Here is a 13,031-nt window from a genome sequence, read left to right as displayed (position 1 = left end):
ACTCTTATGATGGGGCGCCTGGGTGGCTCAGTGGGTTAGGTTAAGCCTCTGCCTTCGGCTCAGGTCATGATCCCAGGGTCCTGGGATCCAGCCCTGCATCCGGCTCTCTGCTCAGCAAGGAGCCTGCTTCCTCCTCTCTCTCTCTCTGCCTCTCTGCCTACTTGTGATCTCTGTCAAATAAATAAAATCTTAAAAAAAAAAACTCTTATGAGGTCAATAAGGAAGATCAAACCCTTGAATGTAAAGGCTTATTAGGCAACCACAAGATTGGTATAGAACCATTTGAAAAATGAAAACCCCAGGACCACACACTGGGCCCCATCCCCCGGCTCCCCACCTTGTCAGGCTGGGAGGCATTGGGCGGCTGCTGGAAAGTGAGCAGATGCAGGCCAGGCAGGAAGCTCTGGGTGACACAGGCCTCCAGGGATGTGACGAAGACAGGCACAGGCCCCCACCAGCCCACAGTGCCCGAGATCTGCTCCCCTCGGCAGCGGGCCTGCTCTGTGAGGACAGGAGGGGGGCGGCAATGGCGGTCAGTGTGGGGTGCTGCACCGCCCCCTCCCACACCGCCCTTGCATACTCACCAGGCCGGGGGAGGCAGCTTTCATTATGCACACACCAGCCCAGGGCGCCGGGCCCCCGGGGAGGAGCTGTGGGGCTGCTGAAGGCCAGGCAGGCCTGGCAGTCACCCAGAAGGCGGCCCAGGCCCAGGCAGCTGGCAGCTGGACACTGCAGGGAAGGGAGGGGACAGGGGTTACTGTCCACGGGGGCTTCACGGGGACCTGGGAAGTGCTGCAGGTTCAGGAGTCACGGGGTAGAAAGCGGCAGGCAATCAGAGAAAGGAACTGAAAATGAACTGGAATGAGAAAGATCAAGAGGACAGGACCTAGGGGCTCTGCGGGCAGGGTCGTAAGTTCAAAAGGATCAGGAGGGGCCAGAGGTTCAGGGGTCAGAGGTCAGGAGTACCAAGCTTCCCGTGAAAACAAGCCTCCCAAATGGAAGAAAGTCCTTCTCTACTGGGTTTCGACAGAGGGAGACACTGAGGGTCGAGTCTCCGTGTGAGGAGAAAGAGCACTGGGATGGTCACTCACAGCCCCAGAGGGAGTCCCAGGAGGTGGTGCGGCTTGGCAGGCCCCCTGACACCAGCTGCACTCAGGGTCTCGGGAGCAGACGCTGTGGTCCGTGTACATGGAGCAATAGTCTAAGTGGTACTGCAGAGACACGGGGGGGGGGGGGGGGCTCCTCAGATGGGAGCCTGCTCCCTCATGCCCACCTTGATGATCCCAGGGAACCCCAACTGCTTGACACCTTAAGGACCCCTATCCACTCTGTCCTCAGCCCCAGGGACCCCCAGTCCTTCTCCCAGGCACCCACCCCAACTTGCTCCCTCCTCCCTGGGAACCATGCCTCCTCCCCGTGCCCCCCCCCCCCAACCAGCCACCCTCTCCCTATCACCCCAGTGCTCACGTCCGGAGCAGGCGCCTGGAACACAAAGGGAGGCACCTTGTAGGCCATCAAGTCCCCACGGGGCCGGCCACTGTACCCCCCAGCCACCAACAGGACGCTGCCACCAAGCACAGCTGCTACATGTGAGTACCGCCCACTGGGAGGCGCTGCTCGGCCTAGAATACAGACACCCCCCCCCCCCAACCCAAGGACATGAGACTCCAGCCAGTCTCCCAAGCTCATGGCTCCCTTGCCCGGAGGACTGTCCGGACTTTCTCATGCCCCAGTCCAGCCCCCGACTTCCTGCTTCAACTGAACGTGTCCCCACACCACTGCCCGGGACACCTTTTAATGACAGGGCCTGATCTTCATTGTCAGAAAAACCTGGCTTCCATTCCTAGGTCTACCACTTACTTGGGTTCAAATCACGGGTCCAACTAGCTGTGTGGCACTGAGCAAGAGATGCAACTTCTCTTTATCTTGGTTTCCTCCTCTAGACATGGACCATCTTTCTGCCCTCGGGGAGCCATGAGGCAAGGCCACCAGACTCTTACCTGGTTTTGTCTGGCACCAGCCTCCCATCCTGGGACAGCCTTTGATCATCCTCTGGAAAACCACCCTCTCCCATCACAGTCCACAGGTCGAGTTGAGCTAACCCAGCCTCTAGCAGCACTGGGGTGTAGCCCAGGCCCGTCATGTCAGGGACTCATTCAGGAATAGGACCCGATTCCTACGATTTTGGGGGAAAAGGCATGTGCTTCCTCCCTCTGGGCCTTTTAAAGGGGTAGTATATAGGCCCAGGGCTGCTGGTGACCATTTGCAAAAGACAAACCTGCCACAGACTGAAGCGAACTTGAATGAGAACCAGCTGATGCCAACCTGTGAGCTCCCAGACCCAGGCCAGACTGAAGCCAGCTGTCACTCAAGTGAGCTAAGAAACTTGGTTTTGCTCAAGCTGGTTGGGTTGGAGCCTGTCACTCAGAACTAAGAGTCCTGAGTGATGGGTAAGTGGTCGGTGACCAACAGAAGAGCCTTGGATTCGAGGCCTTGAATGCCAGGCCAAGGCTTTATTCCTGATGGTCAAACAGGGTTCCATGGGGAACCCTTCGCTCAGCCTATCCCTTAAATGTCAATGCCCCTTCCTTATGACTTTCTCTGTCCTTGCTCTTCTGTCCAGTGGAGGAGGGAGAGGAGATGGGTCTCCTAGAAGTCCACAGCGCCCTGAAATGATATGCCCGGTTTGTGTGTACAAGTGTCTTTCCGAGCTCAGGACCTGTGGCTTCCTTCTGATTCTCTAAGCAGTCTGATTTAATGGGTTTGAAAGGTTCTTCCACACCCGCTTCTTGGCAAGCCCTCGGGCCCTGGGGCAGGATTCTGACACCTTCATAACATCAACATACTGAGCCCTTGGCTAGGCAGTCTTCCTTCTTCGTGCCATCTCAACTGCTCTCACGACAGCCCAGTGGTTTAAGTGCTACTGTCATTCCCGTTTTACAGATGGGCAAGTTGAGGCACAGAACGATTAAATGATATTTTTGTACAGATGGTTGCTTGGGGCCAGCCATCCTGGTTCTGCCACTTGCCCACTCTATGACCTTGAAAAGGTCAAACACAGGCGGTTCCCTGGGGCAGCTGGAAACCGACAAAAGCTGGCTGGAGCCTAGACCAATGCTCTGGGGCCGGCTTCCCGTCTCCATGGCAACAGAGGCCCCACGTTGCCCCCAGCACGGGCTGGCCTCCGGAGCCCAGCTCCAACAGGACATCTGGCTCACCCTACAAGCACCAACATGGTTCCTGCCCAAAGCCCAGATTCACTGTCAGAGAGGTGTGACTCTCAGGAAAACAGAGGGGGCCGCTCACCCTCAGGGGTTCCTGGGGGGGGCAAGCTCGGCCCCCGACACCCACTGATGACAGCCAAGGTGGTAGAAGAAGAGGCCATCTTCATAGCACTTCTCCTCCTGGTAATGGGTGTGCACGTTGCCCCCTGGGAAAGGAGGAAAGAGGCACAGCTGGCAAGCCTGGCAAAGATGGGGACCCCCAGGCAGGGAGCCTCAGCTCAGTGTGGGCGTGGGGCCCTGACAGGCAGGCAGGCAGGCAGGCAGGACCAGGGAGCCTCCTCACCATAGACCACCATGTAGTTCCCCAGGACACTGGCTGTGTGGAAGGCTCTCTCCCGCGGGCCCTGAAGCCCATCCCGGCCCTTCAGGGTGGTCCACACACGCCGATCCACATGAAAGAGCTCAGTGGAGTTCACCCGCACAGAGAACCTATCGGGAGGGGCAGAGGAGGGCCTAAGGGCAGGAAGGGCTTCTCTCCCTTCTCCAGGCTCTCAAGAGCCCCGTGATTGGTCAGGGTGAAACTGGCGTGATGGGGTTTATGTCCCCACCCGCCTCCCAGTGGACAGGACCCAGGTCTGGTCATCTCTGGGTTCTGCACATCATTTAGCCAGGGCTGGCCTTGACCCAGCAGGGTGTAGATGAGCGGACAGATGGGTGGAAGAATGCGGGAAGTAAGTGGCTAAGAGACTGAATGAAGGGTTAGAGAGTCAGTGAGCAGATGAGCAAATAAAAGAACGAGTGAACTTGGGAATGACCTAAGGAAGGGAGGCCTGGATGATTGCGAAAGTCCATCAATGGGCAAAGACCACTAAAGACTGGAGACCCAGGTGACCAGGCCAGGCTTGGCCCTGCAGAGCAGGTCACTCACCGGGCAGTGGAGGGCCGGTGTCCACCGTGAACCAGCAGGGTGCGTGAGGGCGCGTGGAACACCATGGAGTGGCCAGTGGCAGCAGGGGGCCGCCCGCCGGCCGGAATCACCTGCTCCCAGTACCCTCTGCTGGTGCCATCGAGGCGGAAACGGAAGAGGCCAGAGGAGAAGAGGTCGTGCTGCGTGCGGCCACCGGACACATAGAGCCAGACATCGTCCACCAGGGCAGCTGCATGACCTGCCAGGCCTGGTGGCCCTGAGGAACCCAAGGCAGGTGGTGCAAGGAGCTCCCAGTGGCCCCCGCCCAGCGGGCTAAAGGCCCACACGTCACTGGTGAGGGAGCCATCAGCCAGCTCGCCGCCCATGAGCACCAGGGAGCCGGCCCAGGCCACAGCCACGTGGGAGTGCCGGGCAGCCTGTGGGCAAGAGACCGGGAGACAGGATGGTGACACAGAGTGACAAGAAAGCCAGCCAGAGAGAGAGAGGTAGAGACAGAGACACAGAGAAAAACAGAGATACACAAAGAGAGAAAGGAAGACAGACCCAGCAAGATAGACACAAGCAAAGAAGAACAAATTAAAAAAAAAAAAAAAAAAAAAAGAAGGCTGGGGGGTAGGGATAGGGGATAGGGATAGGGGAGATGACAGAGAAAAGCAGAGGGAGAGACAGACTGATAGACAGCCCAGCAGAGACACAGAGACCAAGAGAGAACAGAAGACCAACGGGCAGAAACAAAAATGGAGAGAGAAACCAAGAGAAAGAGACAGGAGATTCACAGAAGAGTAAGATGCAAAAAAGGAGATACAGGAAGCAAAAAGAAAGCCAAACGTAGAAAAGCGGCACTGGGAAGACGATGTGGGCCTGTATCAAGCAGCAAGGCTGAAGGCGTATGGGGTGGTGGGGTCTCTCTAGGGGGCCCTAGCTGGGGCTGCCGGAGTGGACAGGCGCTTCTGAGTGGGGTGGGGGGTCAGGCAGCCTGGGTGTTGGGGGGCAGCGGGGATTCATACCGGGGCAGGACTCAGGTCCCAGCGCTCCCAGGTGTTGGCAGAGAAGTTGTATAGGACCAGGTCCCCCAGGGCACTATTGAGGTCCTGGCCTGTTGAGGGACAGACTGGCTCAGGCCCTGGCCACAGGCTGCCAGGCCGCCAGACCCCAGATGCGTGCCCCATCAGCTCACCTCCAAAAACGGCCAGCAGCCCCGGTGGGGACAGGAAGGCACCGGCCGCCCCGATCCGGGCTGAGAAGGCGGGGTCCTCGGCACTCACGTTGTGCCACCAGCCAGCCCCCTGGTTCTCCCATAGGTGCAGGTCACAGGCGCGTCCCAGGAAGCCAGGCTCACAGCGGCATGGTCCCAGGGGCTGGAGGGGGATGGGCACACAAAGGCAGGGATGGAGAGAGAAAGAGAGAAAGGGGGAGGAGAGACGAAGCCAGGGGGAGACACGGGACCAAAAGGGAGAAGGAAAAAGGTGGACAGGAAAGGAGAAATGGAGTAACAGCCAGGAAGGAGACAGGCCAACAGACAGAGGAAGAAAGGGACATAGAGACGCAACCAGAGAGAAGCAGAGAGGTAGGAAAAAGCAGACAGACCATCAAGAAAAGGGAATGGGAAAGACAGAAGGCCCTGGAGAGGAAAATGAGGACAGACAGCAAGAGAGACTGGAGGAGAAGGCAGCGGTGAGGGCAAGGTCAGCCTAGGCTGGACGACCTCAGTCTGGGGAGGTGAAGGCATGAGGGCTCAAGATATGATCCAGTCCCGAGGCTGGGTGTGCACGGCTGAGGCACAAGGTCAGTGGTCAGCAGGCAGAAGTCAGGGCTGCGGGCCCAAGGCCAGAAAAAGTGACTGGGTGGGATGATGGAGTCCAGCGGGCAAGGGGAAGGCAGGTGGGTTCACCAGCGAAAGGTAGGTTACAGGCAGGAAGGGTGGACGCAGGCACAGGAGGGGTCCCAGATGAAGGCGGTGGGGCTGGAGGGCAGATGGGAGTGGGGTCTGGGAGGAGAGGGGAGTCCTGTGGGTGACAGCAGGGTCCTAAGCGGGGATGGCTGTCCTGGAAGGGGCCAGGGAGTTTCAGGCAGGGGCACATAGAGCAGTAGGTGTGGTCACCTGGGGGCGGGGGACACACAGCTGGGGACAGGCTCACCGAGGCGCAGGTGCCATGGCCGCCGCAGTAGGCTGAACACTCCTGCAGGCTGCAGTCAGGGCCCCCCCAGCCGGGCTCGCAGGCGCATACCCCAGGGGCCCGGCACTGCCCTCGGCCGCTGCAGCCCCCAGGGCACAGGGAGAAGCGGAAGGAGGCATTGAAGCCCAGAAGGTTGTAGTTGGCATCGCTGAAGAGATGCAGCAGCATCTGCAGGCACAAGGTGGTCACGGCTGCAGGGGCTCCGGGGACTGGACTGGGAGGGTGGGCTGCTCCCATCCCCACCCCACCGGGCGCGTCCCCGCCTCCTTTCTTGGTCTCTCTCCACCCTTCTTTGCTGCCAACTCTCTCTTGCTGGGTCTCTGCCCCTCCCCCTCTTTTGTTTTCTTCTGTGTATCGACCCCTCTTCCTCCAAACTCCACCCAGACCTCCAGCCAGAGACCCCCACCAACCAGCCCCACCAACCTTGCCTGAGGAGGCCTCGATGGGTGGAGGCTGAGTGCTCCCACTCAGACTGGCAAGCAGGGGCCCTCGGGGAGAGTCCCCGTCATACACGAACAGATAGTCGTAAGTGCATTCCGTGTCCAGGAAAAGGAAGTCCAGCAGGATCCGGTGCTGGGTGCTTGGGGCTGGGCAGGGAGAGTAGGGGGTGCTGGGCTCAGATGTGGACCCTCTTCCCATGCCTCCATGTACCCAACCCCAAAATACCAAGGCCTGCCTGGTGATGTTGAAGGCCTGAAGATAGGTCAGACCTGAGCTCTGCCTTCGAGGGGCCCCCTGGTCTCAACAGCCCGGGGAGATCAGAGCAGTGACAGCCAGAGAGATGGGGGCCAGAGAAGGAATTACAGCCCCAGAAAGGACTCCTGAGACCAGGCTGAACACCTCCCACCACTCCGGCAGCCAAGCTGAAGGGCCCCAGAAAGAACCCCCCCGGGGATCACACAGAGCTCTGAGCCTCTGACACTAAGCCTGAGGGTCAGGGAAGAGGCCAGTTTCTTCCCCCTGGATGGACCAAACCTTGGAGTACCACAGCTCCTCTCCCCTCCTCCCCAGGTCTCCACTTGGTTTCTTGTAGTAGCTAAAGGCACAGACTTGAGCCAGCCTGCCTGGGCTCACATCCTGGCTCTGCCACTTACTACTACTAGCTGTGTGGCCTCGGGCAAGTCTCCTAACCTCTCTGGATCTGTTTCTTCATCTGGAAAGTGGAGTTATAACAGTCCTAAGGCTGACTGAAACTTCTTGGCCTCTCCCATCAAGAGGGGAGGGGCTGATTCCTCGCCCCTTGTACCTTGGGAAGACCCTCCAAAAGACTAGCGTGACTGACACAGAGCAGCAAAGAGGACATTCTGGCCCTTGCACAGCTGGATCAGAGAAGCCTCGCAGCTTCTACCTGGACATCCTAGAATGCTCCTTCTCAGAACACAGCTGTCAAACTCCGAAAAGCCAAAGCCACATGGGGTGGGGGGAGGGGCGCGTGCTGGCATCCCACCTGACAACCCCAGCTGAGCCTCCAGGTGATGGCCAGCAACCACCAGCCCCTCAAGGGAGCTTTCATGGACGTCTGGCCCAGATGAGTGTTCAGATGACCGCAGTCCCAGTGGACATCCAGCTATGACCACGGGAGAGGCCTAGCCCTCTGTAACCCCCATCCCACATCTCACACTGGGGCCTCGGGAAACTAGACCTGGGTTCCTGCTCGGCTCCTGACCTGCTGGGGGACCCTGCGCCAGCCCCTTCCCTGATGTCCCTCAGCACACTCCCCTGCGTACTAGAGATGCTCACACACCACTCACTAGCCGGTTCTTGGGCTGGTTCCACAGGCTCTCTGAGCCTTGGTTTCCTTTACGTAAAATGGAGATACTCCCCCCACCCACCGAGGCTGATGGGAAGATTCAAGATGGCGACTCCCAGGCCTCGCTGTCTCTTCCCAGGCTCACTGATTCAGCCTCCTCCCTGGCCTCCCGTCTTGCCCTGACAAGGCTCCCTGAGAGATTGTCCCCACTTGGCATCTGGCCCTGGCCCTACCCTGTTCAAAAGCCCTCCATGGCTGGGGCACCTGGGTGGCTTAGTTGTTAGGTGTCTGACTCTTCATTTCAGCTCAGGTCACGACCTCAGCTAAGCATGGAGCCTGCTTAAAGAGTCTCTCTCTCTCTGGGGCGCCTGGGTGGCTCAGTGGGTTAAAGCCTCTGCCTTCGGCTCGGGTCATGATCTCAGAATCCTGGGATCGAGCCCTACATCGGGCTCTCTGCTCAGCAGGGAGCCTGCTTCTCCCTCTCTCTCTCTCTCTGCCTACTTGTGATCTCTGTCTGTCAAATAATTAAATAAAATCTTAAAAAAAAAAAAAAGATTTTCTCTCTCTGGTTCTGCTCTTGGTTTTGGCACCAAAAAAAAAAAAAAAAGGATTCTCTCTCCCTCTGCCCCTCCTTCTCCCGCACTTGCTCACATGCTCTCTTAAAAAATAAATAAATAAAATAAAGCCCTCCATGGCTCCCCACCATCCCCAGAACAAAGCCCAGCTCCCTAACCTGAAGTCTGAAGTCTCATTTGTCTCATGTCAGCCTACTCCTTGTAACTCCATCAGGAGTTTTGCCTTTGCACAAGCCTCTCTCTCTGGAGCACCTACTCCCTTGGTAAGAGCAAACTCCTCCAGGAAGCCTTCCCTGATGCCCCCCCCCCCATTGCTAGGTTAGGTGCCTATCTTGGGGGCTCTCACTTTCCATTATAACCTTCATTTCTCTGAGCCAGGACCACCTATGTCTGCGTCTGTCTCCTCTGCAGCCAAGGAGGTCCATGGGGCAGGGCCTAGGCCTAACTCATCTTGGGGTCCCTCCCTGACATTAACCGGCACAGTGCCTGCCACTGAGTGAGGGCTCAGGAAATGCTGGATAAAGGACTGAAGAACCACACAAAAGAAAGAATACTGAAAAGCACCTGGGTGGCTCTGTTGGTTAAGCCACTGCCTTCGGCTCAGGTCATGATCCCAGAGTCCTGGGATTGAGTCCCATAACGGGCTTCCCCTGCTCTGCAGGGAGCCTACTTCTTCCTCTCCCTCAGCCACTCCCCCTGCTTGTGCTCTCTGTCAAATAAATAAAATCTAAAAAAAAAGAAAGAAAGAAAGAAAGCTGGCTAAAGTTGGCAGCTCTCCCTACAGAATCCCCAAAAACATCACACAGACCCAAACCATGGTCTGGGGAATGAAGAAGAACCATTTCACCAGACCAGGCAACCACACCTCCCAGAATCTTGCCACCCTCAACCAAAATATAAAGCTCAGTTCCCAGAATCACAACAAGTACATCTTTGTCAAGGGCATGCCGGAAGCCACCTCACTATCTGCTTTCCCCAAGGTCCTCCCTAAGTTCAAGATCTCCTGCTTCCACCCAACACACACTCCACCCCATGTTCCCCTAGACAGAGGTTCAACCCCAAAACTCCCTGCTTTTCATTTTCTTTTTAGATTTATTTATTAGAGAGAGAGAACATGTGCGCACGGGGGTGGGGAGAATGCAGGGGGGAGGGGCAGAGGGAGAGGGAGAGAGAAACCCAAAGTAGATGCCACGCTGAGCTAAGTGAGGAGCCTGACTCGAGGCTCGATCTCACAACCCTGAGATCACAACCTGAGCTGAAACCAAGAGCTGGACGGTTAACCAGCTGCACTACCCAGGCACCCCAACCCCCTGCTTTTCAAAAGCAGAACGCCTCTTTATTCATGAGGATATTATGAGGACTGCCTACGATAAAGTGTGGATGTGGTACAAAAGGAAGTGGGTCAGCTGCTTATTTTTTAAAAGATGGGGCAACATGCTGGTTCTCAAAGGTGACAGGCACTGGGAAGCATGGGAGATCAAGGAGGATCTGGAAGTGGCCTGGACTCCCTATTCCAACGTCCAGCCAGGTGGTCCCCAGATCTCACTAGTGAAACTTCCCAAATACCTCTCTGTGCTCTCAGCCCCTCTCCACCTCCTCCCCTCTTGCAGGATGAGCATACCAAGTCTCTAGGCCAGCCCCCACCAGGCAGGTGGCTCTAAATCCTGCTCAAGATCCTTCTGTGGCTCCCCACCAATGCCAAGAGAAAAAGCCAAGTTGCTCAGCATGACATTCAAGGCCTTCCTTCCCCTGCTTGGGGCGTCCTCCATACCTCTCAGCCAGCAGTCCGATCAGACCAGAAAAACCTAGACATGGCTCCTGAGACACATCAGCCTCTCTTTTGTCTTCGCAGAAGCTGTTCCTTTTCCTCACCCAGCAAACTCCTATGTATGCCTCAGAACCCTATCCAAGGGCTCCTCTTCTGTGACCCCCCAGAAGAATACTCTCATCCCCCTAGACCCATCTACCCAACCCCTCTACCTCCTTCTGTCTCAAGCCCTGAGCGTACTGTAAGAATAACATCTGCAGCCAGCCTTACCGTCCCCAACAAGGCTGGGGCTCCTTAAGGCCAAAGAATGATGTGTACATCAAACACATACCATACTTCCTATCCTGTGCCCCCCCACACCCCCAGACAGGAATGGACCCCACGCTGGGGACAGACACACTCATCCTCAAGAAACTGGCTTCATCCATATTCCATACAACGGCCATGGGGACCTAAAGCATAAATCAGATCATGCCCTTCCCTGTTCAAAACCCTCCCACAACTTCCCAGTGTCCCCGGATAAAGACCAAGGTCTGCAGCCTGTAAAGGGAGACCGTGCGTGATCTGGGACATCGCTCCTCTGGCTTTTGCCCAGAACCTTCTCTGGGGTACTCTTACCACTCCTTGGATGCCAGCTCCTACATCCGCTGCCGAGAAGCCTTCCTGGACTTCTCCAGCCACTGCCTCTGGACTTCTCATGACACCTCCCTAGTGCCCTCAGGATAGAGCTCAAAATCAGTCCTCCACCCTCTGGTTCACGGTTTGTCTTCCTATATTTGTGTCCTAGCACAGATATGTATTCTGTGTCATAGCACAGATTTCTAGGTCCTCAAAAACATCAGCCCTCCTGCTACCAGGCCTTTGCATGGGCTATACTCCTGGCCTAGGGGGGCCTTCTGTTCCCTCTTTCATATGCTTTTGGTCTTAGCTACAGGCCAAGCTAAATCAAACATTCTCTGGGGTTCCCACTCCTTGGGGGTGGGTCTGCTTCCCCCACTGGACCAGGAGCCCATAAGGGTAAGGATGGGGCCTTTGCATAGGCTGTTCCCTCTGGAATGTTCTTCCATCCTCCTGGGTGATTCCTGTTGGTCCTTTGGCTCTCAGCTCAGACATCTTCTCCCCCAGGAAGCCCTCTCTCTTCTCCCAGCCCCCAGGCCAGCTACTTCCTCTGGCTCCCAAAGGCCCCTGGGGTTCCTCCATCACAGTTCCAACCACTTTAGGTTTTTACTGTCTATTCATGTGTTTGTCTTCCCCACTGGATTTTAAGCCCCAAGTCATCACAGATTGTTAGAGTTGCCTTGGTCTGCTATGTCCCAGTAGCAAATATAATGTCTGGCATGTGAATGGGAAAAAAAAAAAAAAAAATGCCTTTACTGGACTACTTTAAAAATAACAGTATTACCCTAATACCATTTACTGTGTACTTACCATGTGCCAGGCACGTTAAGTAATGATCTCATTGAATTCCAACAACCCTATGAAGTCAGTACTAGTATGAATGCTACCTGGGAGGAGGGGAAGCTGGACCTCACAGAAAGGAAGCTGCAGTGGAACCCAAATTTGAAGCAGGTGGTTGGGCTAAGAGCCCAAGTTGCTAACAATTATTCAGAATATCTCTCACTGATGCTCTTGGCTTGTAACTGTCCATCTGGGCCTGTGTGCAACTCCCCCACCAGGCTTCCAGGCCTCCCAGGATAGGGCCCACGTTGGCTGCGCTTCAGAGCAAAGGGCCCGGACCAGAACAGGGATGTGGGAATGCGGTGAGTGGGATTAATGAGTGCACAAATGAATGAATTAGCGAATGGGTGGGTGTGTGACCCACGCGGCCCCACTCACCCTCGATGAGCCACTCGCAATTGCCATTGACGCTGTAGTTGCCCGCACCATCCGTCACGAAGCCGGGCGCCTCCCGCAGCACTTGCCGCTGCCCCTTACAGTCCCCTGCCTGGGCCCCAGGGAACAGCTGCCCCAGCAGGGCCAAAGATAGAGCCAGAGCCACTGCCGGAGCCTTGTCCGGGGCCATTGCCGCTTCCCGCACTGACTCTGACAGACTAGGACAGGCCTTATTAAAGACCGGGAGAGGACCCTCCCTGCGGCGTGAGGCCCTGCAAATGTGACCTCTATAGACGGGACATGGTCCTGTAGACCACGGAGGTCCAGGAGTCTCAGACCCCACGAAGGGAACCGCCGCTGTAGATGGGCTCTGGAAGCCACGGGGAAGGCCCTACAGACCCATGGAAGGACCTGTAAATGGGGTCGTTATGGACGGGGCCGACCCCTAGGGACCGTGGGAGTCCCTTATAATCACGGGTCCCCATAGGCTATCTGACCCCATAAACGGTGTCCGGCAGTTATAAACGCGGGCCGCTGCAGGCCGAAACGGACCTTATATACGGGTCGGTCCCCAGGGAGCGAAGGGCTCTACAGCCCCGCGGGGTCCTCCATAGAGGGTGCGGGTCGTGCCGGGCCAGGCCCGGAAGGTCCGAGAGAAACCCCTAGAGCCGGGGGCGGGGCGCGAGCGGGTGTCGGGGGCGGGGCCCGTCTTCAGGGGCTCGGGCCTGGACCCCATAGACGAACTCCCTTGCTCACCCACCCGCGCCTCCCTCCGG

General features: G+C 56.9%; 1 protein-coding gene across 1 annotated transcript in view; it reads right to left on the bottom strand.

Annotated features, from left to right (window-relative positions):
• Positions 1-12,896, bottom strand: part of LOC111139506 (multiple EGF like domains 8) — a 36,755-nt gene extending 23,859 nt beyond the window's left edge. Inside the window, 13 exon segments of the mRNA XM_022491786.1 lie at positions 338-501; positions 585-729; positions 1,092-1,211; positions 1,468-1,622; positions 3,307-3,325; positions 3,327-3,430; positions 3,568-3,713; positions 4,153-4,568; positions 5,160-5,248; positions 5,330-5,510; positions 6,291-6,497; positions 6,753-6,916; positions 12,259-12,896. Coding sequence (XP_022347494.1) covers positions 338-501; positions 585-729; positions 1,092-1,211; positions 1,468-1,622; positions 3,307-3,325; positions 3,327-3,430; positions 3,568-3,713; positions 4,153-4,568; positions 5,160-5,248; positions 5,330-5,510; positions 6,291-6,497; positions 6,753-6,916; positions 12,259-12,445 — 2,097 coding nt within the window. The 5' untranslated portion in view covers positions 12,446-12,896.
• Positions 12,897-13,031: the final 135 nt, after the last annotated feature.

This window comes from Enhydra lutris, unplaced genomic scaffold (assembly GCF_002288905.1).
Source record: "Enhydra lutris kenyoni isolate GAN:26980312 unplaced genomic scaffold, ASM228890v2 scaffoldscaffold110, whole genome shotgun sequence".
NCBI lineage: Eukaryota > Metazoa > Chordata > Mammalia > Carnivora > Mustelidae > Enhydra > Enhydra lutris.
Note: the sequence above shows the minus strand (reverse complement) of the source record. Positions and strands in the feature narration are given on the sequence as shown.